The following is a 25,912-nucleotide window of genomic DNA, read 5'->3' on the forward strand; positions in this document are numbered from 1 at the left end:
CGGGAAACAATTTCCAGAAAAGAAGTACAAATATGCTTTATTGTGGATTTTAAAATTATTAATATATTTTATATGTACATAAAATAGCCAACCTTCGATAGCTGGATACCTCAATCCATAGTGTACACAACATCTGTACTTGTAAAAATCTCTATATTACCATCAAACTTAGTCAAGCCTGAAGCATTTATTAGGGTATAAATTAATTATAGCTCTTGGAGGTTTGCAGGGTTAAAAAAACAAAGGCCTTGAATTCATAAAGAAATCATGCATTAAATTGAAATAAAGTTTTATCAGATTATTAGTTTTATAATGAAATACTCTATTTGAATTACAGCATGGCTTGACTATTTATGCTAATCAACTTAAACTATATTAGCATAATTAATGAGAAAATTTTTCATCCCACTAAAACAAACTGGGCTGACTTAAATGATAATCTATTCAGCTCTTCTAATATTTTGTATCATATTTACACAGAAAAAGCTGCATCTTTGATTTTTTTAAAAAAGTACGCACACATCCAGACCAACAAACATACCTTTATATGCTTTCTTAAGGAGGAGACCAAGAGTATGGTGAAACAGATACTTTTTGTGAAGTACGTCATTCTCACCAAGAAAGACACACAATTCCCATAGTCACTATACCACTTTTATTGCCACATTTCTGTATAGAAGATGAGTTCAAATATATTCACATAAACTGCATATAAGTGAGCACTCAAGGAAATAAATAAGTTATGAAACTCATATTAAGTAAAAACTTTTGTAGACCAGCACTTGCTGTATAATATGAAGCAGGGTTAGACACCACCATTATCTGCTCCTTTCTCAAAGGAGGATTACTGTAGCACACAAGTTGCCTTCTATTACACATCATTTGTTTTCTGTTGAAATGAAAGGCTGCCATTGTCATAGGAATGGTTGATTACCTCTGGAAGGAAAGACTTAAAAAAGTTTGATTTCGTCACCACAGTGGCAATTTTTGATCATGAGACAGTACATAGATAAGAGTCATCTGATAGATCTTTGAAATGGATTTGGTTCTTTTTGTTTTCTTGCAGAGTAATTTGTTTCTATAGGCCTATTTAGAGGGATGCTACATTAGAGGTATTTTAAACCCTCCATACAGCATGCTTGTTGGACAAAGTAAAATGTATTCTTCCACTTGTTGGAGAGGAAATGGATGGGTAACTGTGAGGAAAAAGAAGAGAAGAAGGGAAAGGAAAGGGGAAGAGGAAAGGGAAGGGGAAGGAAAGGAAGAAGGAAAGAAGAGGGGAGGGAAGGAGAAGGGAGGGAAAAGAAGAGAAGGGGACGGAAGGGGAAGGAAAGGAAACAGAATGAGGGTTGTTCTGACCAAATGATGCTGTACATATTTGGAATAAAAATGCTTTCTGTACTTGCCCCTCCAAATGCCATTCCCTTTTCCCCCCAAAGCCTCCTTCCCTATATTCTTCCCTTTACTTCAACCCTCATTCTGGCCCAGCCACCAAAGAGGAATAAATCCACATTATGGCAAAATTATAAAGAAAAAGAAAACAAGATGACCCTGGGGCTCTGGGAGAAGGAAATAAACATTTTAAGACACAGAGCTAAAATTAGAACATCTGATGAGGTATGGTCAAAAATAATGAAAAATCTGGGAGGAAATAAAATGAAGAAGAAATCTGCATAAATTACAAAAGGGTTTTAAGTGCATGGATAAGTGATGTATCTTACATTAAAATGATTCCTTAAATTGTAATAATGAAAGTAAGAAAATATGCTTTTTTTCTTAAAAAACAAAAAAAGAGTTAATAAAATATTTTCTCTGCACCAAAATATTCTTTGAAAAATAAAAATAAAAATGTTCCATGTATGTTCTTTCAAGTTGTTTTGTAAAAATCATCAAAATACACAGTCCATTCCTGAAAATAGAGGTCCAAATGCCGTTGAGAATTAAGCAAACAAAAGGTTTTCCATTTCACTGATTTGAAGCCATTTTCTTCCCTTTAGGTTCCTACTAAGAACATCACTTCAGTTAGCACCCTTCTTCACTGTCAAACAGCAACTTTGCTTGGGTCTAGAGATACAAATTGTTATCTCCTTGCACGTCCTTAATGGAGAAAAGAACAACTCGGCCTGCAATTCTAGGCCTACAACTCTGAAGACACCCATAGCAACTAGTGAAGGGAAAAAAAAAGTCTCGTCGCAAGACCGACTGCTATCCAAAGCGAAACTTGAGTCTATATTTGACTGTATTTGGTTTCTTTCGAGGTGTAGGAAGGGGGACCTTTGGTTTGACCAGGTGAGGAGGTCGCTTGTTTTTTTCTGGAACAGTCACTGTAAAAGAAAGTTCTGGCTGCTCTGACTGTTTGAATCTTGGAAGGAAATGGGTAGAAATATGTTGGGGTTTGACCCTTGGGCTGCAGCCTCTCTTGGCTTTACCCCGTTTGTTCAATGCCACATACCATTCTCTCCCAGTCTTTTCTGTCTTGTAGATGGCTGAGGCATAGGTATTATAGCTGTTTTCTTGAAACCGCTCCTTGAATTTGCAATCATCCGTAAACCTGGCCTAGAAAACAAAATGAGAGAATTTTCACTTTCAGGAGAAAGCCGTGAATAGATTTGAGCAGGAAAATTTTCAGTATATTATTTTTTAAAGTTTGGATTCCAGTCATAAAAGCCAAAGTTTCTAGTGATCCATATTCCATCCCCTTAGGTAAAACTGCCCAGACGTTGCTATCACTATCACCCTCAACACCGCTCCATCATTCACGACACTGATTTCTGCTGAGTTATCACAGGCTCAGTAGCCCAAACATTAACATTCATAAAAGCAATAATTAGATGTCTTAATGCACTTAATTATTCTTAACTCCATGAAAAGTCTAAAAATAAATGACCCCTGAGATCTGTAGTTACTTGAAGATTTGCAGAAAAAAGCACTTTCTTCTAAGACAGACTCTTGAAAGTTCCGAACCCTTAGCCTTCAAAGTACCTAGAAACATTTCCCTAAGAAATTGTCCTTTGGTAACACATGAATTTGTGTTCTGAGACCTGGGGTTATATAGTGCCCTTGAAATAAGTATAAATTTTCCATCATTATCAGTAAGATTTGTACCACTAAGAGAGGGACAGCATGTAGCTATATTCATATTCTGTTATAGGTCATTCGTTTTTGGTTTTTGCAGAGGCATAGCCACAGAATGTTGGTGACTTCTAATTATGTTTTTCTTTTCTGAATCAAATATTGACTATTTTAGACACTTATCAGTTGATATATTTTCTTCATAAATCTTCATAAAGAAATAAATAGTATTTAAATAATATAAATTATTTATATGTAAATATAAATAATATAAATGGATGCAATATATAAATTATATATATAATATATAAATAATATACATCTTCATAAATAAATAATATGAAAATAACATAAATTATATTGCAAATATCTAAATAATAAAAATGATTTATCTATACATAATACATAAATAATATAAATCTTTATAAAGAAATAAATACTATATAAATAATATAAATTATTTATATGTAATATATAAATAATGTAAATAATTTATATATACATAATATAAATCTTTATAAAGAAAATATATCATCCAATAAATGTATAAAGCAGTCAATGTTTGACTCAGAAAAGAAAAAAAAATAATTATAAGTCCCTTATACCAGCAAACTGGTAGGGACAGATAACAACAACACGTAAGATACTTTTCCTTTTTTTATGGAAATGTACTATTTGCTGAATGGAGGAAGAAAAGATATTTTTTATAAAATAGAGAAAAGAAATGAGGAAAAACACAGATTGTGTTGAGAACTAAAAGTAGCCTTCAGAGAAAAGTTCTGAGAAAACTGGAGAAAACTCTTATCTGAGGCAAAAGTAGTGACTGCATTATTTTCCCACTGTTAATTTGAAGATAGCCATTTTCAGGACTTTAGGAGCTTAATATTAGAACACTTCAAATCAAAGGACTGTTTAGAACCAGCTGACTAATGTATAATGACCATCTATGCCATATTTGATATTGCTGTGGATTCTGGGTTTCTCAACCTAAGTTAGAGATAGGTCACTGAGACCCTGATTCAAAGGTTTTAGAGGCTGGAGGAAGAAATGTCAGATCATGGCTGTTTGAAAGTGCTGACTGGAGAAAAGGAGAATCCTCTAGTATGAGATGAAGAACTTATAGCTGGGTAGTCAAAAGGCTGTCTTGCTTTCTAACATCATCTAAAGAAAGAGGAGAAAACCCTTGAAAACTTGCCTCTATTTCCCTTTATTCCCCTCATGAGGGGAAAGCTTATCACAAGCTATAAGTGGGGAGGAGACTTTTGTATAACCCAGAATTAAAGAGAAGTTGAAAGAGTATCACATTGCCTATGTAGGAAGCCAGGAACCTCTGCAGACTCCAGCTGTAAGGATCCTTTTATATAAAAGATCTTAACCTCACTTTAGTGGCCCAAGAACTACAGAAATATGACCTGACTCAACACAAGTACAAGAGACAAGTGGTACAGATTATTGCCAGAAACAATCCAGATCTGAAGACTCTAGGACCATGATTTGCTTTGGGTAAGTGTGTTTCCCTACTCATGTGCTTCTCTGTTAGGTTTCTGTAAGAGTGTTATCAATCCCCCCCATCCCTGGAAGCCATGAAAGAGTATGGCTCTGGTTTATAAGTGGTCTGTTATGTTTTGATTATGCCTCCTTTTGTCTTCTGTTGAGTAATGTTATGTAATGATTATTATTTAGTAAATATTTCATGTTTAAGAGTTAATGGTATCATTGTGTCTGATTTGTATAAATGTGAAGCATATAGGTGGGGGCTCAGCAGCTACAATGTGTGTGGAGATGTATAATTCCCACCCAGATTACATCTAGGACCCTAAGAATGAATTGTAGTTACAATTCTGTCCACATCTGGAAAATCATTCCAACCTGCCAGTGAAGACAAAGATGGGATGAGCAAGGCAACTCCATCAGGGAGAAAGAGAGAGAGAGAGAGTGAGAGAGAGAGAGAGAGAGAGAGAGAGAGAGAGAGAGAGAGAGATCTGGATAGAACTGTAGAACTGAGTATAGTGGGGTCACATCTCTTGATATTTGCTACATTCGTAAAGCTCTTCAGAAGTTCCAAAGCTATTTCACATTTCACTTGACCATTACAACTGTTTATGAGAACAAACCCAAAAATCTGAGATAGTTTTAGAAAGAAATTTTAGGTCATTTATTAGGAAGATATCTTAAAAGAAGTGGCTCCCTCTTCGAGGTGCTCAAAGGTTTAAATTATATAGATTTTGACAAAGGTGTCACACACAGGTCACACATGAAATCACATGCAGGGATCCCAAGACTGAATTGGATTCAGGACGTGCAGGAGCCCAAAATTCCTTTTAGCTGTCTCTTCCATTCCTGGGGAGTTACCAGGGTCAAGATGAAATTCTGAGTGCAAACAGTTTCTAAAACAGCATAATTAATTTTCCAAACAGTATTATAAAGCATTCTTTCCAGACAATAATGCTATGAGACAAGTAAAGTGGACGTTATGATCTACTCTAAATATTTGGGCCGCATGTAATTTGGAGCCCATGTAAAGGGCTAGATGCCAGTGACATGTAATTTGCTTATTATGCTGGTTATTTACAGGTAGGGGCAGTTTGAGTTCTGATGGCAGCCTTTATTTGGGGGATTGTGTCCCTGTGCATTCAAATTTTCTAAAACTCTGCTGTTGATAGCCTTTAACCACTGCTATATTTGAAATCCAGTAGGCTGAAAACAGAATACTTTAAAAAAATGTAATATCTTTGGTGTTTTGATCCTATATTCTAGAAAACCCTTTTTAAGGTAAAAGCTAATGCTGGTGTTATTTTAGGAAATCATATTGCAATTTCTTTTATATTTTTAACAAAGAAAGTATTTATTACAAATAGAAGTGTAAATTTGCTATTAATTTCTTAGCTTTTTGAAGTATTGTTGTGTTTTCCTGTTTAAATTATATAGTCTTAAATTTTTACCATGAAATAAAACCTAGAGTCCTCAGAGAAGAAAGGATGAGCATATCAGAAATGATGAGTGAGGTGGGTTTCAGAGGAAAATAGATGAAATGAAAAATACGTAGCCTTGAATTTTTTCTTGAGATGCAGTTGAATACAATGAAAAATGTCTTATACATGGTGCACTGACCTCATTTCACTTTTGTCTTATGAAATACATTGTCTGTAAAACTTAGAATTGGGAATGATCAGAATTGGGAAAGACCAGAGTTTGAGCCATGTACCTTGAAACATACTGAACTCTTTGATCCCTGATTTGTATTTATTTCCCTTAAAGGTGCAGTGAAAAAAAGGTATAGAGCATTTAACAAGGTTTGTTATTATTGTTGTTGTTTGTTCAATGAAAGGGCCTCATTTCACTATCATAGAAACATAGGTCTTGCTTATCTGGTCTTAGTTCCTCTCCTTAGGATCCATAGCATTAGTGGAAACCCTCTCAGAAAAGTTCCCTCCCTGAAAACTCTCATTCCAAAAGACCTGATGTTCAAGAGGAAAGTGTTCAGGCATCTATTTTTCACAGTGCATCCTTGGTTGGGTGAGTGGAGTTGTAGATGAGAGAACATTTTAAAAAGTATCTAGAGTATGAGTGACAGAGTCCAATGACCTTTTGAGAGTTCAGTGGTATCAATGGAACCGCCTCACCAATCTCATTACATACACACATATGCCTTACAGATTGTTTTGGACATCTTTATTGGTCTTTAATTAAATGTTTTGTCTGTGGACTTCCTTGAAGTATGGCAGAAAAGACCTATTTGAAGCAAACATTTCAATGAAATGCTTCCTTCAAAAATATAGCTTTTACATGAAGAAACTTCACCCAAAATAAGTATCCCTAGCCTTAGGAATGAGGCTAAAAAGCAAGCAAGACACACTTGCATCTCATGCAGTGAGACTTGTGCTGACTAAGCTTGAATTCCTGCAGACCTAGAGTAGATTGTTTTAGAAACATAAATTTCCCCACTGCAATTTTCTATGAAGCCACTAGGTGGTGCAGTGGATAGAGTATTGGGTTTCATATTAGGAAGGCATGAGTTCAAATGTCACCTCAGACACTTATGGGCTGGTTGACCCTGGGCCACCTCTGTTTCCCTCAGTTTCCCCAAGTATAAAACGGGAATAATCATATCACTTCCAGGGTTGTTATTAGGATCAAATGAAATAATATTTGTAAAGCACTTGGTGCAATGCTTGGCACAGAGTAGGTACTTAATAAATGCTTATTCCCTCCCATGAGATTTCAGTGAAAACATCATTTTGATCAGAAGTGATATAAGTATTCTATTTATTAATTCAATATAAGTAATATAAAAGAATTAGATTTATTAAAACATAAAAATATTTTTTAAAATTTCTGATTAATCAGTTGGCCCACCAGTAAGCATGTATTAAGCTCCTTTTATGTGCCAGGCACTGGGGATAAAAACAAAGGCAAAAGGCAGGGACTTCTCTGAAGGAGCTCACAGTCTAATGGAGAGTCAATGTGCAAACAACCCGGTAAAAACAGCATACAGACAGGATAAGTTGGAGATAATCTAAATACCGCATATCACAGATGGTCCAGTTTAGTGGATTCAGCCCTCACTGAATAACCAAAATCAGAGGCACAGCCAATTGTTCTAGGTCAACTTGGAAGATGGTCTCTAATGAAATGCCTCAGGGATCTTTTCTTGGCATTGTGTTAGCTAAAATATTTATCAATGCCTGGGATAAAACACATAGATGGCATGTTTACCCAATTTTAAAATGACAGAAGGATGTTCAGAAGTATAACTAGTTCGTCGCATGACAGTCAGGACCCAAAAAGCTCCAAGCAGGCTAGAATATTGGGCTAAATCTACCAAGATGAAATTTAACAAGGATAAATGGAATGTTTTAAATCTGAAATTAAAAAAAATAGTTTACAATTAGAAGATGGGGCAGATGTGAGTAGATAACAGAATTTCTGGAAGAAAAAACAAGCCTTTAGGCTTTAATGAACTTTAAACTGAATGTGAGTCATCAGTGTGATATGACTTCCTAGGCTGCATTAAAAGGCATAGAATCCACAGAATGGGGAAGCCCTGGTCAGTCTTCATCTGAAGTAATATGCTTGTTATGAGTACCACATTTTAGGGTTACTAATGTGGCAAAGAGTCTATAACATGACAAATGAGGGTTCTTTGAAAGATCTGAGGTTGTTCATTCTAGAGAAGAGAATGCGGGAACATGATGGCTAGACTTAAGGTCATTGAAGGACTGTGATGTGGAAGAAAGAGAAGCCCTGGTCTGTTTGGTTCCAGAGGGGAGAATGATGAGCAACAGGTAAAATACAGGCTGACTAGTTCATTGCAAGCAAAAACTTCCTAAAAATTAGAACTATCTAAAACGTGAACCTTTTTAGGAAGTCATGGGATTCCCCAGAAGAGTGATCAACGAAGGCTTAAAGGAAACAGAAAGAATCCAGAGGGAAGTCAACAGAGACAAGAGCTTCCATCATCAAAAAAGATGAGGATAAAGAAGAGACCAATGGTTTTTTAGCATATAAAAGAACTTAGAAAGAGGAGTTTTCTTTAAAAGGAATTTCAAAGAATGTCTGAGAGATACATAATCACAAAAACATCTATAAGCAGGACTTTTTGTTGTGGCAAAGAACTGGAAATAAAATATGGACTTGTCAGTTGGGGAATGGCCAATATGATCTAGGAATATAATGGAATATTATTGTGCTGCTAGAAATGACAAAAGGGATAGATTCAGAGAAGCCTTGGAAAACTTGTATGAACTGACAAAGTCAAGTGAATAGAACCAAGAGAACAGTTTATCTAATGACAACAAGAATTTAAATTAAGACAATTTTGAAAGACCAGAACTCTGATCAATGCAATGACCAGTCACAACTCTAGAAGACTGATGATGAAAAATGTTTCCTACCTCTTGACAGAGGTGATGGACTAGAGGTACAGAATAGGTAGATGTTGTTAGACCATCCCTTTTAGCTAAGCAATTTTATAATTCTACATAGAAAGCGTAGGGAATCAAGACAGATATGTACTAACTAGCCATAAGACATACTGAGAATTGAGTGAATATATTTGCTTTATAAAAATAAATCCCTCATTTTTCCTTTTTGCTTATGATTCACTTCTTTCCCCTTAAAATAATAGCAGACTTTGGAAATGATCAGAGATCAAAGAGAGAGAGGAATATAGTTAATTGAAGTCTATGCAAAAGTGAGATATTTCCCTGAAACAGCAACCTTTCTACGAGGAGGAAGTTCTGCAGCTACCTTCACCATCATTGCCTAATTCAACCTCAATGTCTTCTTTATGTGGTGGTGTCATTCTCCCACCATTTTGGTTCCAATCCTGACATTCCAATTGTTCAGAATGTGTCCTCCCTCATCCAGTAGTACCCCCTGTCACCAATACACATTAACAGTAATTCTCAAGGACTTTAAATGAAAAAAGGAAGAAAGAACCCACAAACACCAAAGACAACAGAGAAGGTTAGTGGGAAAAGCAGCAGGGGACAGAGTGAAAGGAGTTTGCGGTTCAGCCACTGCTGGGGGCCAGTGGAGGTGGTGCAGCTCTGAGGACAGAACTACAGCTGCAGTTGCTTCTGGCCCCAGGCCCACCTGGTGGAAAGAATTATGTGACAGATTAGAGAGGGAGTGCAGAGCTTGCTTAAGATCTTAGTCACCATCCAGGTTGGTGGTTCTTGGGGGAGGAGGAGTGCTGGTGTGGGAGAGCTTGCTGTGCAGAAATATCTCTGAAAACAACAGTGCAGCCTTTCAAACTTGGGACAAAGTACTCTCTACTCTACAAGCAGTCATACCCCCACGAAAAACTCAAGGGTCAAGTAGTTGGCTGGGAACATGGCCAGGCAGCGAAAACAGACTCAGATTCAGACTCAGACTTTGGAATCTTTCTTTGGTGACAAAGAAGACCAAAACATACAGCAAGAAGAAGTCAAAAAAGTCAAAGAGCCTACATCAAAAGCCTCCAAGAAAAACATGAACTGGTCCCAGGCCATGGAAGAGCTCAAAAAGGATTTGGAAAAGCATGTTAGAGAATTAGAGGAAGAACTGGGAAGAGAAATGAGAGTGATGCAAGAAAACCATGACAAACAAGTCAATGACTTGCTAAAGGAGACCCAAAAAATGCTGAAGAAAATAACACCTTAAAAAGTAGACTAACTCAAATGGCAAAAGAGCTCCAAAAAGCCAAGGAGGAGAAGAATGCCTTGAAAGGCAGAATTAGCCAAGTGGAAAAGGAGTTCCAAAAGACCACTGAAGAAAATACTACTCTAAAAATTAGATTGGAGCAAGTGGAATCTAGTGACTTTATGAGAAATCAAGATATTATAAAACAGAACCAAAGGAATGAAAAAAGTAGAAGACAATGTGAAGTATCTCATTGGAAAAAGCACTGACCTGGAAAATAGATTCAAGAGAGATAATTTAAAAATTATTGGACTACCTGAAAGCCATGATCAAAAAAAGACCCTAGATATCATCTTTCAAGAAATTATCAAGGAGAACTGCCCTGATACTCTAGAGCCAGAGGGTGAAATAGAAATTGAAAGAATCCACCAATCGCCTCCTGAAAAAGATCCCAAAAAGAAAACTCCCAGGAATGTTGTCGCCAAATTCCAGAGCTCCCAGATCTCCCAGACCAAGGAGAAAATACCTCGAGCAGCCAGAAAGAAACAACTTAAATATTGTGGAACATGAATGATCAGAATAACACAAGATGTAGCAGCTTCTACATTACGGGATCGAAGGGCTTGGAATATGATATTCTGGAGGTCAATGGAGCTAGGATTAAAACCTAGAATCACCTACCCAGCAAAACTGAGTATCATGTTCCAAGGCAAAATATGGATTTTTAATAAAACAGAGGAATTTCAAGCTTTCTCAGTGAAAAGACCAGAGCTGAATAGAAAATTTGACTTTCAAACACAAGAATCAAGAGAAGCATGAAAAGATAATCAAGAAAGAGAAATCATAAGAGACTTACTAAAGTTGAACTGCTTTGTTTACATTCCTACATGGAAAGATGATGTGTATAATTCATGAGAGCTCAGTATTAAGGGATGAGAGAGGGAGAAAGGGAGAGATAGAATGGGGTAAATCATCTTGCATAAAAGTGGCAAGAAAAAGCAGTTCTGTTGGGAGGGAAGAGGTGGCAGGTGAGGGGGAATGAGTGAATCTTGCTCTCATCAGATTTGACCTGAGAAAGGAATACCATACACACTCAACTGGGTATCTTATCCCACAGGAAAGAAGGAGGAAGGAGATAAAAGGGGGGCATGATAGAATGGAGGGCAGATGGGGGAGGAGGCAATAAAAAGCAAACACTTTTGAAAAGGGACAGGGTCAAGGGAGAAAACTGGATAAAGGGGGATAGGATAGGAAGGAGCAAAATATAGTTAGTCTTTCACAACATGAATATTGTGGAAGGGTTTTGCATAATGATACACATGTGGCCTATGTTGAATTGCTTACCTTCTTAGGGAGAGTAGGAGGGGAGAGAAGAGGGGAGGGAATTTGGAACTCAAAGTTTTAAAAGCAGATGTTCAAAAAAGAAGTTTTTGCATGCAACTAGGAAATAAGATATATAGGCAATGGGGCATAGAAAGCTATCTTGCCTTACAAGAACGTAAGGGAAAAGGAGTTGGGGGGGGATGGAGTGCGGTGACAGAAGGGAGGGCTGACTGGTGAATGGGGCAATCAGAATATATGCCATCTTGGATTGGGAGGGAGGGTAGAAATAAGGAGACAATTTGTAATTCAAACTTGTGAAAATTAATGCTGAAAACTAAAAATATTAAATAAGTGAAACAATAAAAGGAAAAAAAGAAAAAAGGAAGGAAGAATGAAAGAAAGGAAAAAAGAAAGGAAAAAAGAAAGGAAGAAAGGAGGGAAGGAAGCAAGGAAGCAAGGAAGGAAGGAAGGAAGGAAGGAGGGAAGCAAGGAAGGAAGGAATGCCATGTTGTTTTAATGAGAAAACTTGGCCCTGAAGAAGATATGAGAAAAATATATCTCACTTTCTTCTTTGCAGAGCTGGGAGACTAAGGCTGTATAAAATTTCACTCATGTTATTATACTCCATGGATGTGTTGGTTAAAGGAAAGAAAATATACCACTTGCATTTTCCTTCCCCTCACTTCTGTAAGTAATTGATGGCTTCTTTCTATCTTGACTTTTTCTTCTGGTTCTAAAATAGATCAGAGCAGTTTCATTTATGTCTTGAAATATAATGTCTAGATTTAAAAAAAAACCTCATCAACATGATTTTCAGCTATTCCAATGACTCTTAAAGGATCTCTGCTTGATACGCTTTCCAGATCAATTGTTTTTATTGTCACATATCTTACGTTTTTGTCTACTTTTTCAGTCATTTTAATTTTGTTCTAATAGGTCTTGGTATTTTATATTCATTTCCTTATATTTGATGTATTCAAATTTTCAGGAAGACCATTTCTTGGGTAAGATTTCACTCTTTCCCTTCTAAACTATTTATTCTCCTTCCACTTCTTTCCTCCATGATTCTTATTTCATTTTTAAAATGTCTTACATCATTTCTTCTAGTTATTCATGTAGTCCTTATGGAAAATCTATTTTTTCCTCTGAGTCTCTTCTTGCAGTTGCTATGGAGTTAATTGCTCCTTCTTTGGGGGAATCTCTAGATTTGTACTATGTATATACACACACATATATATATATGTATGTACATATACATATATACATATGTATTTGGTAGTGGTCAGTATTTTCTTTGATTTATTTATCTCTTCAGCTCTTTAGTTACTGCATTGGGGCTTTGTGCCAGAGACAGAATTTGCCCCTTGATGTACTTTTGGATGAGGTCTTCTATTCTGTTTGGTCTAGTCCTGGATCCTTTGGGTTTCTGCACTGATGTCCACTTCTCTAGTTTTGCATCTTTTCATGTCTTCCTGCCTCTTTTAGTTTCAGAGTGCTAGAGCTGCAGGGCCATCTGTAGCGTCTCAAAACAAAGTGCTCAGGACCTCTGAGCACCTGGGTGCTGGGTTATCCTAATGTGAGCACTGATGTGTTGCTTTGGTCATTACACTCCCTAGGGCTTTCAAAGTCCCCACCCTGGAGGTTTCTCAACACTCTAGGTACCTATCAGTGGGGTTTCTGCTCTTGTTTTTGGACACTGAGCCTTGCAGTCTACACATGTCTCTAGTCCAACTCTGGTTATTCTTGAAAGCTAAGTTTATTTGCCTGTTCTGGTCCTGGCTTTTCTTGTGGTTGTCCAATTTATTGCCCATGGCCTTCTGGTTGACTTTTTCTTCAATTCTGTGAAGGAAGGAGCCATTTGTCATTTTTTCTCATTAGATTTCTTGATTCAGTCTAGTAGAAATTTTAGTTATTTTTTTCCTAAAGTGGGAATGTTAGAGTTGGGCGTTATACCTCCATTATGGCAGCCATCTTGATCATATTTATTTGCTAACCAAAAAGAATAGTTCTAGGATTGGGAATTTTGTGTCAGACCGGCGGAAAGTGCAAACTATTTTGAAGCTATTGGACCTTATAATCAAAATATAATGACTGATATATATATATATATATATATATATATATATTTCTAGAATGTTTTGAGGTTGACAGAGTATTTTATCTTATTTGATCCTTAAAACAATCCATTGGTATAGATGCATCTGATATCATCATCATCATCATAACCATTTTTACAGATGAAAAAGCTGAGGCCCAGAGAATTTAAGTGACTTGCCCATGGCCACATAAGTACTAGATATTGCATGCTAGATTCAAACTCAAGTCTCCCTCAATTCCAAATCAAATATTAATTCTACCCTGTTAGAGCAGTGGAAGCATTGTGTAAAAGAGGAAAGAGTAGAATGGTAGACTAAGAATTAATATAACTTGGTCCAAACTCTAACTCTTCTACTTACTGGTTGTAGGGCGTGGAGCCTATCACTCAACCTCCCTAGAATTCACTTTCCTCCTCTCTAAAATGAAACATTGGACTACAGAATTTCTAAGGCTCCTTCCCTGTTTCATGTAAGGTATTTAGAACTGAAAGAGAATAGGAAGAAGGGAATAGAACAGGTACTTATTAGGCATCCACTATGTACCAGGCACTGTGGTAAGTGTTTTACAATTATTCTTTCATTTGATACTTAAAACAACCCTGGCAAGTAGGTACTAGTATTATCTCCATTTTATGGTTGAGAAAACTAAGGCAGACAGAGAGTAAGTGACTTGTCCAAGATCACACAGTTAATAAAGCTGTCTGAGGCTGTATTTGAACTCATTTTCTTGACTCCTGGTCAGGCCTCTGTTCATTATACCACCTCACTGCCTAAAGGAACTTAGAGGTCATTAGCTGACCCTTTCAGTTTGCATCTGAAGAAAGGTAGCTGAGAGACCTTAAGTGATTGCCTGGGGTCACACGAGAACTAAGTAGCAGAACTAGAATGAACATGTCCAACATTTAAGGTCAGTTCTATCTCCTAAGATAATATTAGTACTTATTAAACTGTGATTTTTTTCCCAAACAAGAGAATTATAAAAAATATTTTAAAAATCACTACACATTACCAAAATCTTCTAGTCTTATAGATAGCATGTCTAATCTGAGGTATTGCCATTAGACTTCAGAAGTTTAATATAGCAAAATCTCCTGCTTCAAGGACATCAACCTCCTCTTATATTTTCTCTCTCCTCCCCATGTATATATGTATACGTGCATACAAATTCATACACATGCATGCATGCCATCTATACATAATGCAGATGGTTGTATGTGACTACATATAGAAACATAAGATTTAACATTGAGATGGATCTTTGGATCTGAAAGCAGATTTGTCCTTGTCCTATAAGTTCAGCATTGAGTAAATGCCTCATAATCAAAAAGGCTTACAAACTGCAGTAGAACCAGAAACAGCAGTTCAGACATTTGACTACTATGTAATATGTGTTACATACATATAACATAAACATGTACAAACACATAAAAAAGTGAATTTCAACTGCAAATATAGATGACCCCCTTCCATCTGCATTTTGGCATGAATTTGTCACTCATTCCCATTGTAGTAGAATTTTCAGAGTTGGAAGTGATTTCAGTGGCCTTCTAGTTCAACTTAGGCTAGCAAAGTTAAATTATAGAATCTTAGGTAATAAGGAGGTATGGGGGGAGGAGGTGGGCAGGTATCTCTGTTCTAAATGATACTTTAGGATAGGGGTGGGGAACCTGTGGACTCAAGGCCATACATGGCCTTGTAGGTCCTCCAATGCAGCCTTTTGAATGAATCCAAATTTTACAAAACAAATTCTTTTATCAAGGGGATTTGTTCTGTGAAATTTGGATTCAATCAAAGGGCCGCACTGGAGGACCTAGAGGGCCACATGTGGCCTCAAGGCTGCAGGTTCCTCACCCCTGCTTTAGGCTCTAGCTTTGCAAAGATTGTGAATATTAATGAAAATTGTTGTTAAGGTTTTCATTTCACTTTTGCGAGAAGTATTTCTGGCCTTAAGGAAAGCCACCCCTAGACCAGACTTCAAATCCTACTAGTTGTTTGTAGGCAAACCAATGGGTGCCGTCTACCATCAGAGGAGGAGGGGCCTTGAAAGTGTTACTTCAGGGCTGATCAAATACAACATCCTTACCTGTTTCATGATGTCCTCTACCTAGAAGAATTTTTTCTATCGATCTTTAGATTGAGAATTAAATATTAATTCTTTGATCAATATTTATTAAGGATCTACTATGTGTCAACCACTATAGTAGGTACTGGGTACTGGTAAAAAGAAAAGAAAAGGAACAATCCCTTCCTCATGGAGTTTACATTTCATCCTAATAAATATGATATAATTATATGTATATGTATGTCCTTTAATAGAAGAATGAAAGAATTTCCATCGGTCTAGCCCATTTAGGATCTCATTGAAGGAAAACAGTAAGATCCAGAAGAGATGTCTGAGTAATAACAAGATTGTGATGTGGCATGTCCCCTTTAAGGGATAAGAATGAGCTTGGGAAGTTTTATAATTAAGCATAATGCAGGGAAAGGAAACCTCTATTAATAAGAGGCCAGAAGGTGCCCTAAGTAATGTATTTTAACAAAGATAGAAGTAAAGGCTAAGCAGGATATGGAGCTGCCAGGCAGGATACTTTCCTACCTTGCCAAGAAACAAACAAAATCTTTGCTGAGAGAGAATGCTAAGGAGAAGCTAGCAGCTGCTTTGCAGGAAGTTGGGAGAGATCTCCTTCCAGAAGAGGAAAATCTGGACTTTCTTGGGAACTCAAGAAGGACTCCCTGTTAAACTTCCTGTTAAAATGCAAAACACAAATGGTGAAGAAGGAAAAGAGAAAAAGATGGAGGGGTAAAGGGACTGCTTTTGGGAAAATATTTTATTCAGCTTAAGAACTATATGAGAAAGAGAAGACATGTAGAAGGAATAATCCTTGCACTGATACATGAGATCATCTGAGCGGCACCCTTGGACTTCCCCACTGAATTCATAGTGGTTCCTATTTTTTTTCCTAAATTTGCTGCTAGGGAAAATTAATTAAGAGGAGAGTCTAGTCAAGGATATTACACTTGACCACCTTATCCTATTTATGGTATATTGCACTTATCACTGTAGAGCTAAAATATATTTTCTTATTCAGAAGTGGAACTGAATACTGGTCTTTTTTCCCAAAAAGGTAGAACCTATAATCCTCCTATATACACTGGATTGGGTATGTGATTTTGTACATAAATATAAATATTTTATATCTTTTTCTCAACAAAATTGCTGAACACACAGTAGCATTTAATAGTCAAATTTTGAATGAATGAAACAAAATTTCTGCAACTGAGCTAAGCAGTGCTATGAAACCAGTTCTTTGTAAACCTAAACAATATATATTTTTTTCTAAAGCAGATAAGCAAAAACAATTTTGAGGGAACAAAAACCGGGCCTCCTTCTTTATACCCCAAATTCAGACTAATTATAAGGATCTAGAATTGGTTTCTCATCATAATGAATACTAATAGGGTGAATGTGAAGATTAAATGAGAGAATATTTGTGAAGCACTTAGCATAGTGCCCAGCACACAGTAGGTACTTAATATATGCTTGTTCCTATCATCTCTCTAGTCAAGAGTCTAGGCTGATGTTTGCAGGTCTGTAAGCCTGCTGATCAGTAGGCATTCACCCACTGAAGAACTTATAGGGAATGTATCTCAAAAAATCTACTTTTGAGCTTCGAAGATTCATCTTGAGGCTTAATCAAGTATTTATAATGTTCCAGACCAAAACCTACCCATTAAAATTCATTTAACATGCCTAATCAATCAATCAACAAGCATTTATTAAGTGCCTGTTATCTGCCAGCTGCTGTGCAAGGCACTTGGGATACCATAACAAAAAGGAAGCAGGCTCTTCCTTACCTCAAGGTCTTTCCACTCTACCTAGGGACACATATACATAAAAGTATGTACGAAGGTAACTCAGTGGGGGTGGCATCAGCAGCCTCATGTACATAGACTGAAGTTGAAAATATACCACTAAAGAATCTAGCTCAAGATGATACTCCCAAAATGTAACATAAAATGCTAATAAAATGCCATAATTAGAACTTTCCAACAGAGTAAGATAATCCAAATGTTTCCATATGGGACTTAGAAGAACAGTACTTTTTTGCATACATTTACCTAGCTACAACATAATTTTGAACACTAGGGATGCACCTTCAACTCCAGGTTAGTAATTCTATAAGTATCCAGTAAACTTCAATCATAATAATTTCAAAACAACAGCAACAGCAAGCCAATGTATTTTCCCCAGTAAAGGTTGGGAATTGAGAGGAGCATTGATTACAGGAAGAATTTCCCCACTTGTCTTTTAGCATTGGCTTCGTAAGGGTTATTTCTCATCCACGATGGTACCTTGAACCTATATAGGTACCTAGTAGATTTCTTTGTTGAACTGAATGTTCTAACTCTACAGGAAGGCTCAGCATCTCTATTAAATTATTTATTGAAAGTAACTCAAAATTATTTATGCAGATTTCATAATATGGTTTGTAATTTTGTTGTACTACGCATGTCTTTGTGATCTAACTAATCAATATTTGGGAAACAGCTTAAGTTTCCAAAATCTTAAACAGGACTTTTAAAATAAGGGGAAAAAAATCTGTGCATAGGACTGATAATTGCTAGGATTAATATTATTTCTAAATCCAGAATCCTTAAAAATGAACTACTTTATAATTTAATTATGTTTTCATATAAAGAAAAAAAGTCCCATAACACCCACTAAGCTCTGATAAGAGAGAATGAGGGCTTGAAAAATGTGGTTTTGAAAGAGTCCACATAATTGTAGGACTTAACATTTATCTCTACTTCAGCTCAAAGTCATCAAAATGACTTTTATATCAAAACATTTCAGTGAGTAATGAGAACAAGACTTGCTTTGTACTGTTTAAAACTCATTAGGCCATGAAATAACTTTATCCTGCCAAGCCAAGACAGGAGAGCATCTACTGTTTTTTGCATTATCCATGTTATTTAGACCAGCCGTCTTTAGACATTTGGGTCAAGTTTCTAGAAATTTGTTGCTTGAATTTGAGTGAGGAATTGAGTATCCTATCTTCATAGCCTAATGTAGCTAATTGGCATCCATTTGTAACTCAGTACTCTTGGTGACAATTGTCCTTAACCTGGCCCAAGTTTAATCTAATTCATGTAAACTGTAGGCTAGCAATCTGAATTTAAAGAAAATAGCAAGATATTCTTTACCTAAATTGAACATTATCAAAAAGCAAGACTATATTGTATGGTTAAGCTCAAATATATACAAATCTACTTGTTATTTTATCTTTTTTACAAGTGAAAGTACATTGGTGAGAAATTATTCTATTCATCAGAGATAGCTTTATTATTGATGTCTATTCTTTATCTGGATTTATATTCTTATAATGATAATGGGATTTGTGATAGAATGGGGATATCCTATATTTCCTCAAGTGATGCTACAGCAAAATAAATATAAGAAAAGGGATTTTTTCATATAGCATATCATTATAGTTACCATATTATAAAATAGTGGCTTTGAAAATTATTTTCACATAAGCACAGACACATATATTAAATACATAAAATACTGTTTTAAGTTAATTGGAATGAGAGATTGTAGAATTTCACGATGACCTCTCCTTTCCATAACTTTAGGCTGTACTGTAGGGCCTAGAAATATTTCATATCCTATTGTTTATTCCAAAAAGCAATCAGAGATTTTTAAAAGGCATACTAAGTGGTAAAATGATCATATTATAATACATTTTACTGGTACTTGTGATTATCAGAGTCAAATCATTTCTAAAGTCACCATAAATGATTTTTTCCCTTTATTGAATTAAAGGGTTTCTCCTACCAATTATTGTTCATTTTAATCTCCTTTAAAAGCTTTTTCCCTCTTGAATAATACCTTTAAATCTCTCCTCACTATATTGGAAAAAACATCTTCCACATTTTTTTTGAGTAAGCCTCCCATTGGTGCCAGGAAAACAATGATTTATAAAGTGGTAATAAGCACTATAGTATCATAAAAACATGGAATATTTCTGAATCAAAATAATCTTAGACCGTACAACATCTTCTTAGATATAAAAGTAATTATTTTATGAGAGTAAAATGCAAAGATAGAATACATGGAAATAAAGCATAGGGGAGACTGAATACACAAGAGTTGTACATTTTCCATTCAAGAAACAAATGAAATTGTTTATCTACATATGAATTTACTTGTACGCAATCTATGAAATGCGAACTACTTCTATACAATGTATATTAGATAATATTTTATATAATCTTTTAAAGAAACTATTGTATGGCAGGATCTTTTTTTAGGTGTATGTATAATAAACTAAAAATTAAAACATGTCCTAATCATAAATGTAGTTATTCATGAACCTCAGTCGCACCATTTGTGTTCATTACATTTATAAGCATTGAAAACTCATATTTTACAAGTAAAATAGTGTTATTTCTCTGTGTGCTTATTTTTAATTAGTGACGATATTTGAATCCAATAAAAATATCTGAGTAAGTGAAATGGATATCGAGCATATAATTGTAAAGACAACTTTTGCTGAAATAGAAATGAATCATAAGTTTAATATACATATGTACACACATACATATGCATATACATTCAAACACACATATATCCCTAAGCAAGCTGTCACCTCTACCTATAACTTTGGAAAATAACTTTGCATGTAAAGTTTCCTTAACATCTTTAATTAATGAACATAATACAATTCTACTTACACTTGCATGGAGTTTTCCCTTTTTTGACATCGCTAAAAATTTGTTGCTGAAAACTCCTCGTATTCCTACAATCCCCTGAGACACAGCAAATATTTCCAAAATACCTAGGATGACAGAAATCCCAAAATAAAACACAGATTGTTTGGTAATGCTGTGAAAAATTCAATGTATATGTAGTTTCTCTTTATTTTATATTTTTTTTGTAAAACCTACTCTACTTTCTTGTTTTGATCAACATCAACTTTGAGAAAATTAGTTAGCACCTTAAATTATTACTTGCAGACTCCAGAGATATTTCCTTAATTTCCTTTTTGTTATCAATACTTATATGCTTTTTTTTGCAAGCATTAGTCCACATTTACTAAATAGTATTTGACGATCATACCTTTTACATGGAAATTCAAGGAATTTTTTTCATTAGTAGTCTCTAAAACCCAACACAGGGGTTTTGGCAAGAGTAATGAGCTTCCTTTTCTATTAATCATAGGGATTTCAATCTTTAAGTCAAATATAAAGAAGGAAAAGCACTGAAAATATTACATGTTTAAATTCAAATTTGACAAATCTTTAGAATAAGACAGGAATATCTTCCACCTTAATTTATTAAACAGTGTATTATTACATAAATGCTACAGTACATAAGGAATATTCTCTTTACAGGTATTCAGGAGCTGTTGGTTCAATGAAATTAAGTTTAATAGAATAAAGTTTTATAGCTTGTACTTTTGTGGAAATATAATAATTTAAGTGGAATTACCTAATTCACGTTGTATATATTAGTCCAATATTGTTAACATTTTTGCCTCTGTTCCTGTATTTGGAAATTACATATCCACAGGGATTAAGGAACAAATCATAGATAGCAGAAAATTGTAAGTGAAACAACTTTGATTTAATTCCATAGATTTGCATTTTCAGAATCAAATTATGCCCTAAAAAGAGGAGTCTTACAATATAGCTTTACACATCTTACAGTGATATAAATATTAGAGAAATAATGGGTGATATTGTGGGTAGAAATTCCTCTGGTTTTCTATTTTCCCAATTATCTGTATATTGGAGAAAGATCTAACAGCACTTTCAGAAAACCTGATATACAATACTCCACATTTACAAACTATATATTAAAGTGTGATCATGCTTGTATCACAGAAGGATGTCTATTTCACATTAGGTTATCCCCAAAGAGTTGCTGAAAAAGCCAATTCTTCCTGGAACATGGGAAATACTTTTAAAAATTCTTCCATTTACATTCAACTTTTCAGAACGTTATCAGTTCTTTAAAGTGAGGTATACCTAAATGTGGCACTATTGAGAGAATTCTCTCAGTTAAATCCCATGAGATTACCTGGCTAGGTGGCAATTTCCCCAAGCAAGTAGGATCATCTGAAGGATTTTTTGAAAAACAAAACAAAACAAACGACAGTTTTAGCTGTGAGTGCACAGCTTTCATTAAAGAAGGTAATGGCTAATTTAAAGATGTTCACTTTAAATTAAAATTCTAAAGTAACCTTTAGAAAAAAGAAAAAAAATTGTTTGCCATTAGGATGTGAACAAATATAGTAATTACTCAAGGTATTGCCCTGTCAATTCTGCTTTTAAATATATTTTAAATACCACTTCTCTTTAATAAATCTTATGGGACAAAGTATTTAACAAAGAAGCAGATCTAACAATAGGAAACTAATTAAGGACTTATTCTAAGGCTGTTATTAATTTTGCTTATAAAGAAGTCCAGGGAAATGTTCTATACGAGTTTTTTTTTGCATTGATTAGGTGTGACAGAGAGAAAGAAAAAATGAGGAGAGAAAAAAAAAAAACAGCTACCCTCCCCAATATAGAGTGAGTGTGGCAGGGGGACAGATACACTCTATGATATTTCCCCCAATAGTACTTAGAGCTTTACGTTCTAAAGTTTCTTATTTGAGTTTGAAGAAAACGAACCCAAATTCATCATTCAGATGACCCTGGAGCATTTAAAAATAGAGTACACTGTATCTGTTAATATTTCTGAGTGCTTGAGTGGAAATATGCTAACAGAGAACAACAAAATAAAACTACATATTGGAAGTACATTTCCCCCCAAAGTAATAGTTTTAAGACTTTTAGTTAAAAGATAACATTGACTTATCTGAATAGAAATGAACACTCTAGCAATTGCATATTGTTGATTTCTGATATCAAATGTAGTGTTATTTACTCTACTTATTCATCTAGGTTTTGAAGAAAAAAAAGTATTTTGATTCTTTTAACATTAACATATTACATATCTTTTGGGGTTATTGAATTTTTGAATCATTGGGTCATTGAATTTTTTATGAGACAAACTGTATTTTGAGGGACCTATTCCTGATAAATTCTTTTCCTGGGAAACTTAGACTTTTTATATTTAAAATGAGATTTGCTTTAATAGAATACAGTATTAAAATATATGCAACTGATTCTTATACTTTTACATTTCCTAATCTGAAAAGTGCAGTCTATTTGTATAAGTTTTGCTAATTCACAGTCATCATTATAGATCCAGGGCAGACATTTTAGACCTTATTTTAATATTATGTCAAACCTTACAAAAATGGTGTTAAGGGCAGTAAATCCAAAGCAACTCCAGCAGTGGTTTCATGGTAATTTGTTTGTATTGGACACTGGGCTAAATTCTGCATTTTCTTTAATCCCATATTCTACTAGAATTTTCTGGAAAGCGACTGATCTTTTACATTTACTGTGCCAAATATCAATAGCTAAATCAGTCCTAGGATTGTGGTTGTATGTATATGCATGCATACACATATTCATGGAAATACTAAGTGCTACACTTGGCTAACATATGTCATAAAGAAGTTAGTAACTATCCAGCCCTATTGTCCTTAGGAGCCTGGAAGCTTGAGTATTGAAATCACATTGTACTAGCAGTCATGTTATACTAACCAAAAGGACAAACCCTAAATAGAATGTGTGGTTAACGTAACTGTTAGAAATAAATCACTGAAAATTATAACAAGTTAAGTTCATATTCTTGACTCAGACTCCCATCCCTCCTTTTAGTACCCTTGACTTCCTTCTCAGAAACCACCCTTCCCTTCTCAATGTTTCCTCTAATCACAGAAGAAAATTATCTAAGATCATTGACCCTGAAGTTTTAGTGATTTAATATGTTAACCCTTCAAGAATGTTTGCATTTTAAAAGGAGATCGCAAGGAGGGAGAAATGCTAAATTCAAAGGAATCTATCACTAACAGAAGAATTGTAAGAACTGTAACACCTGAGCATGGAAGATATTTTGAGAAAAGAGTATATCCTTGGTTCTTCCCAAGTGACAGCACACAGACACCTATATTCTCTACTTAACCATGAGGCTGACTCATTTTTCTAAAGTAAACATATTCAATTTTGCATAATAATATAGCAAATGAGAATATTGAAAAGCAGCAGAAAATTATTAGGAAAAATAATGTTTTCTTGATATTTTTCCCCTGAGAAATTAATGCCAGAGGAATATATCTGAGTTACAAAATCATATAGAATGTGCCTTTTGTGCAGGTATAACAAGAGACCTAATAATGTAAACAATTACTTCTAAAGTGGCTATTTCTCTGGTCTGTAATGCCATGTATTAGAAGCTATAGCAAAGTAAAGGACTGAAAAAAATATGGGCCTACTTCAGGCACCAGACAGTTCTTCTGGAAACCTTCAAACTGTCCCCCTGAATTACCTCACATTGGTGAAGTCCACCAGATAATCCTTCCTGGTCAGTTAAGCCAATTTAAGCCAAAAAAGAACCTTTGAGGTTTTTACAATATCTAAATGAGCAGCCTATAGTGATTTTATCTAATATTCATAGTCAAGAGATGGCATAGTCATTGAGTTTCAATTTCCTCATCTGTGAAATGTGTATATAGCTCATACCTCCCAGGGTTGTGATGCCTAGAGGAAATGCTCTATGCAAAGCATTTGGCTAACCTGAAAGTGTTGTATGAATACTCTTATTTGTATCTTCCCAATGGTCAGCACAAAGACCATTACAGAAAATTTAATATTTTTAAAGAATCAGATTAATGAGATGATTACCTAATTTTGACTTCCCTTTGCATAAAGTAGACGTGGCCCCTAATCCACTTTGGTTGGGAAGAATATAATTATGGCTGTTAACACATAACAGTAGAACAATTGGCCAATCTAGTTGTGTGCATAGGTATGTGCATAGTTTTAAATCAGTGAAAAAATTGCACTTTGGACAAAATCAAATGATGAAGTTTTTTCAATTTTGAGGCAAACATTTTTGTTTCATTGAGATGTGGCCTTTGCCTACACTGCAACTCATCCAAAAACTTGTTCATTCTCAAGGGATTCCCAGGAAAATAGCTATGACATTTCAAGAGCTTTTGCATTCCAGCTATATTTGAAACATTTAAGAAAAAAGGGGTGAGGTGAGGTGGGAAAGGATGAGACAGAAACCTTTACAGATGTACTAAATCACTGAAGGAGACCTCTATTATTCCTTTGTATTTGCAAATGACAAAGAATTTGTGGGATTTAGAGATGTTCATTTTATAAACGAAGAGACCTTTAAGGCCCTGAAAAGGGAATAACAGACCCAGGGTTTAACCCACATCTTCTGGTTACTGATCCCTGGATCACTTTATTTGAGACCGCTGACATTCTGATAACTATATCAAAGAACCTAAGAATGTATGATATTGATAATTCTATGCTAACCTGACACCCCATTCAAATTCTTTCAAAGTCGGTGGAAACTTAGTGCACCAGGTCTGGAATCAGAGATCCTAAATTGTAATCGAAACTCTGCCATTTCCTTCCTACCTCTGTGACTTTAACCTCTCTGGGTCTCAGTTTCCTCATCTACAAAAGGAGGTGGTTGGACTATAAGGCCTGCCCATCTCCAAGTCTATGATTCTAAGATCTATTCTTTTGAACGAAGAGCTCCAAAAGTTTGAAAAATTTCCTAATGTCAAATAGTTTTGTAACATATGTCCACATTCCATCTGTTAAAATGTTAATGTTTGAAATAACGCTTTTTGAATTTTTCTGAATGTTAGAATGACTTTGCATAGCAAAGCTTTATCTTTTCTCAAGGGGCAAGTGTATAAAATTAACATGTTTGAATAGTTTTCTGCCTTTGCTGCAAAGAATACACATTAGCATTGTTCAGTGCTGTTTCAAGATCCTTTTAATGATCGTTAGCTTTCTTAAACATGCTCTTTTCCAACCCTATCTCTTCTGCTGTCACTGGTTTCTGACACATAGCCCTTTGTTCAATCACTTTCCCTGGGCTTCAGATTATTACATCAGATGCATGCAGCCTACAACATGGTCACAATGTGGTACTGTAGAAATAACTGGTTATGAAGTCAGAGGAAATAAGTCCAAATCTTGGCTCACACATTTACTACCTGTGGTATCTTGAATAGGTAATTTCATTTCTATATGCCTTCATTTCCTCATCTGTAAAATAAGGTGGTTGGACTACATCTACCAACCCTTCCTATTCTGAATCTTAAGCTCCAAACTGATAGGAGAAATCCATTTTAAGAAGTCCT

General features: G+C 35.2%; 1 protein-coding gene across 1 annotated transcript in view; it reads right to left on the bottom strand.

Annotated features, from left to right (window-relative positions):
* Positions 1-2,205: 2,205 nt before the first annotated feature.
* The window catches only part of FGF5 (fibroblast growth factor 5), a 28,750-nt gene continuing 5,043 nt past the window's right edge, over positions 2,206-25,912 (bottom strand). Inside the window, exons 2-3 of the mRNA XM_036764889.1 lie at positions 20,355-20,458; positions 2,206-2,556 (exon numbers count right to left, since the gene is read on the bottom strand). Of these exons, the coding sequence (XP_036620784.1) occupies positions 2,206-2,556; positions 20,355-20,458 (455 nt within the window). The remainder of the gene's footprint in view (positions 2,557-20,354; positions 20,459-25,912) is intronic.

Source organism: Trichosurus vulpecula, chromosome 6 (assembly GCF_011100635.1).
Source record: "Trichosurus vulpecula isolate mTriVul1 chromosome 6, mTriVul1.pri, whole genome shotgun sequence".
Taxonomy (NCBI): Eukaryota; Metazoa; Chordata; class Mammalia; order Diprotodontia; family Phalangeridae; genus Trichosurus; species Trichosurus vulpecula.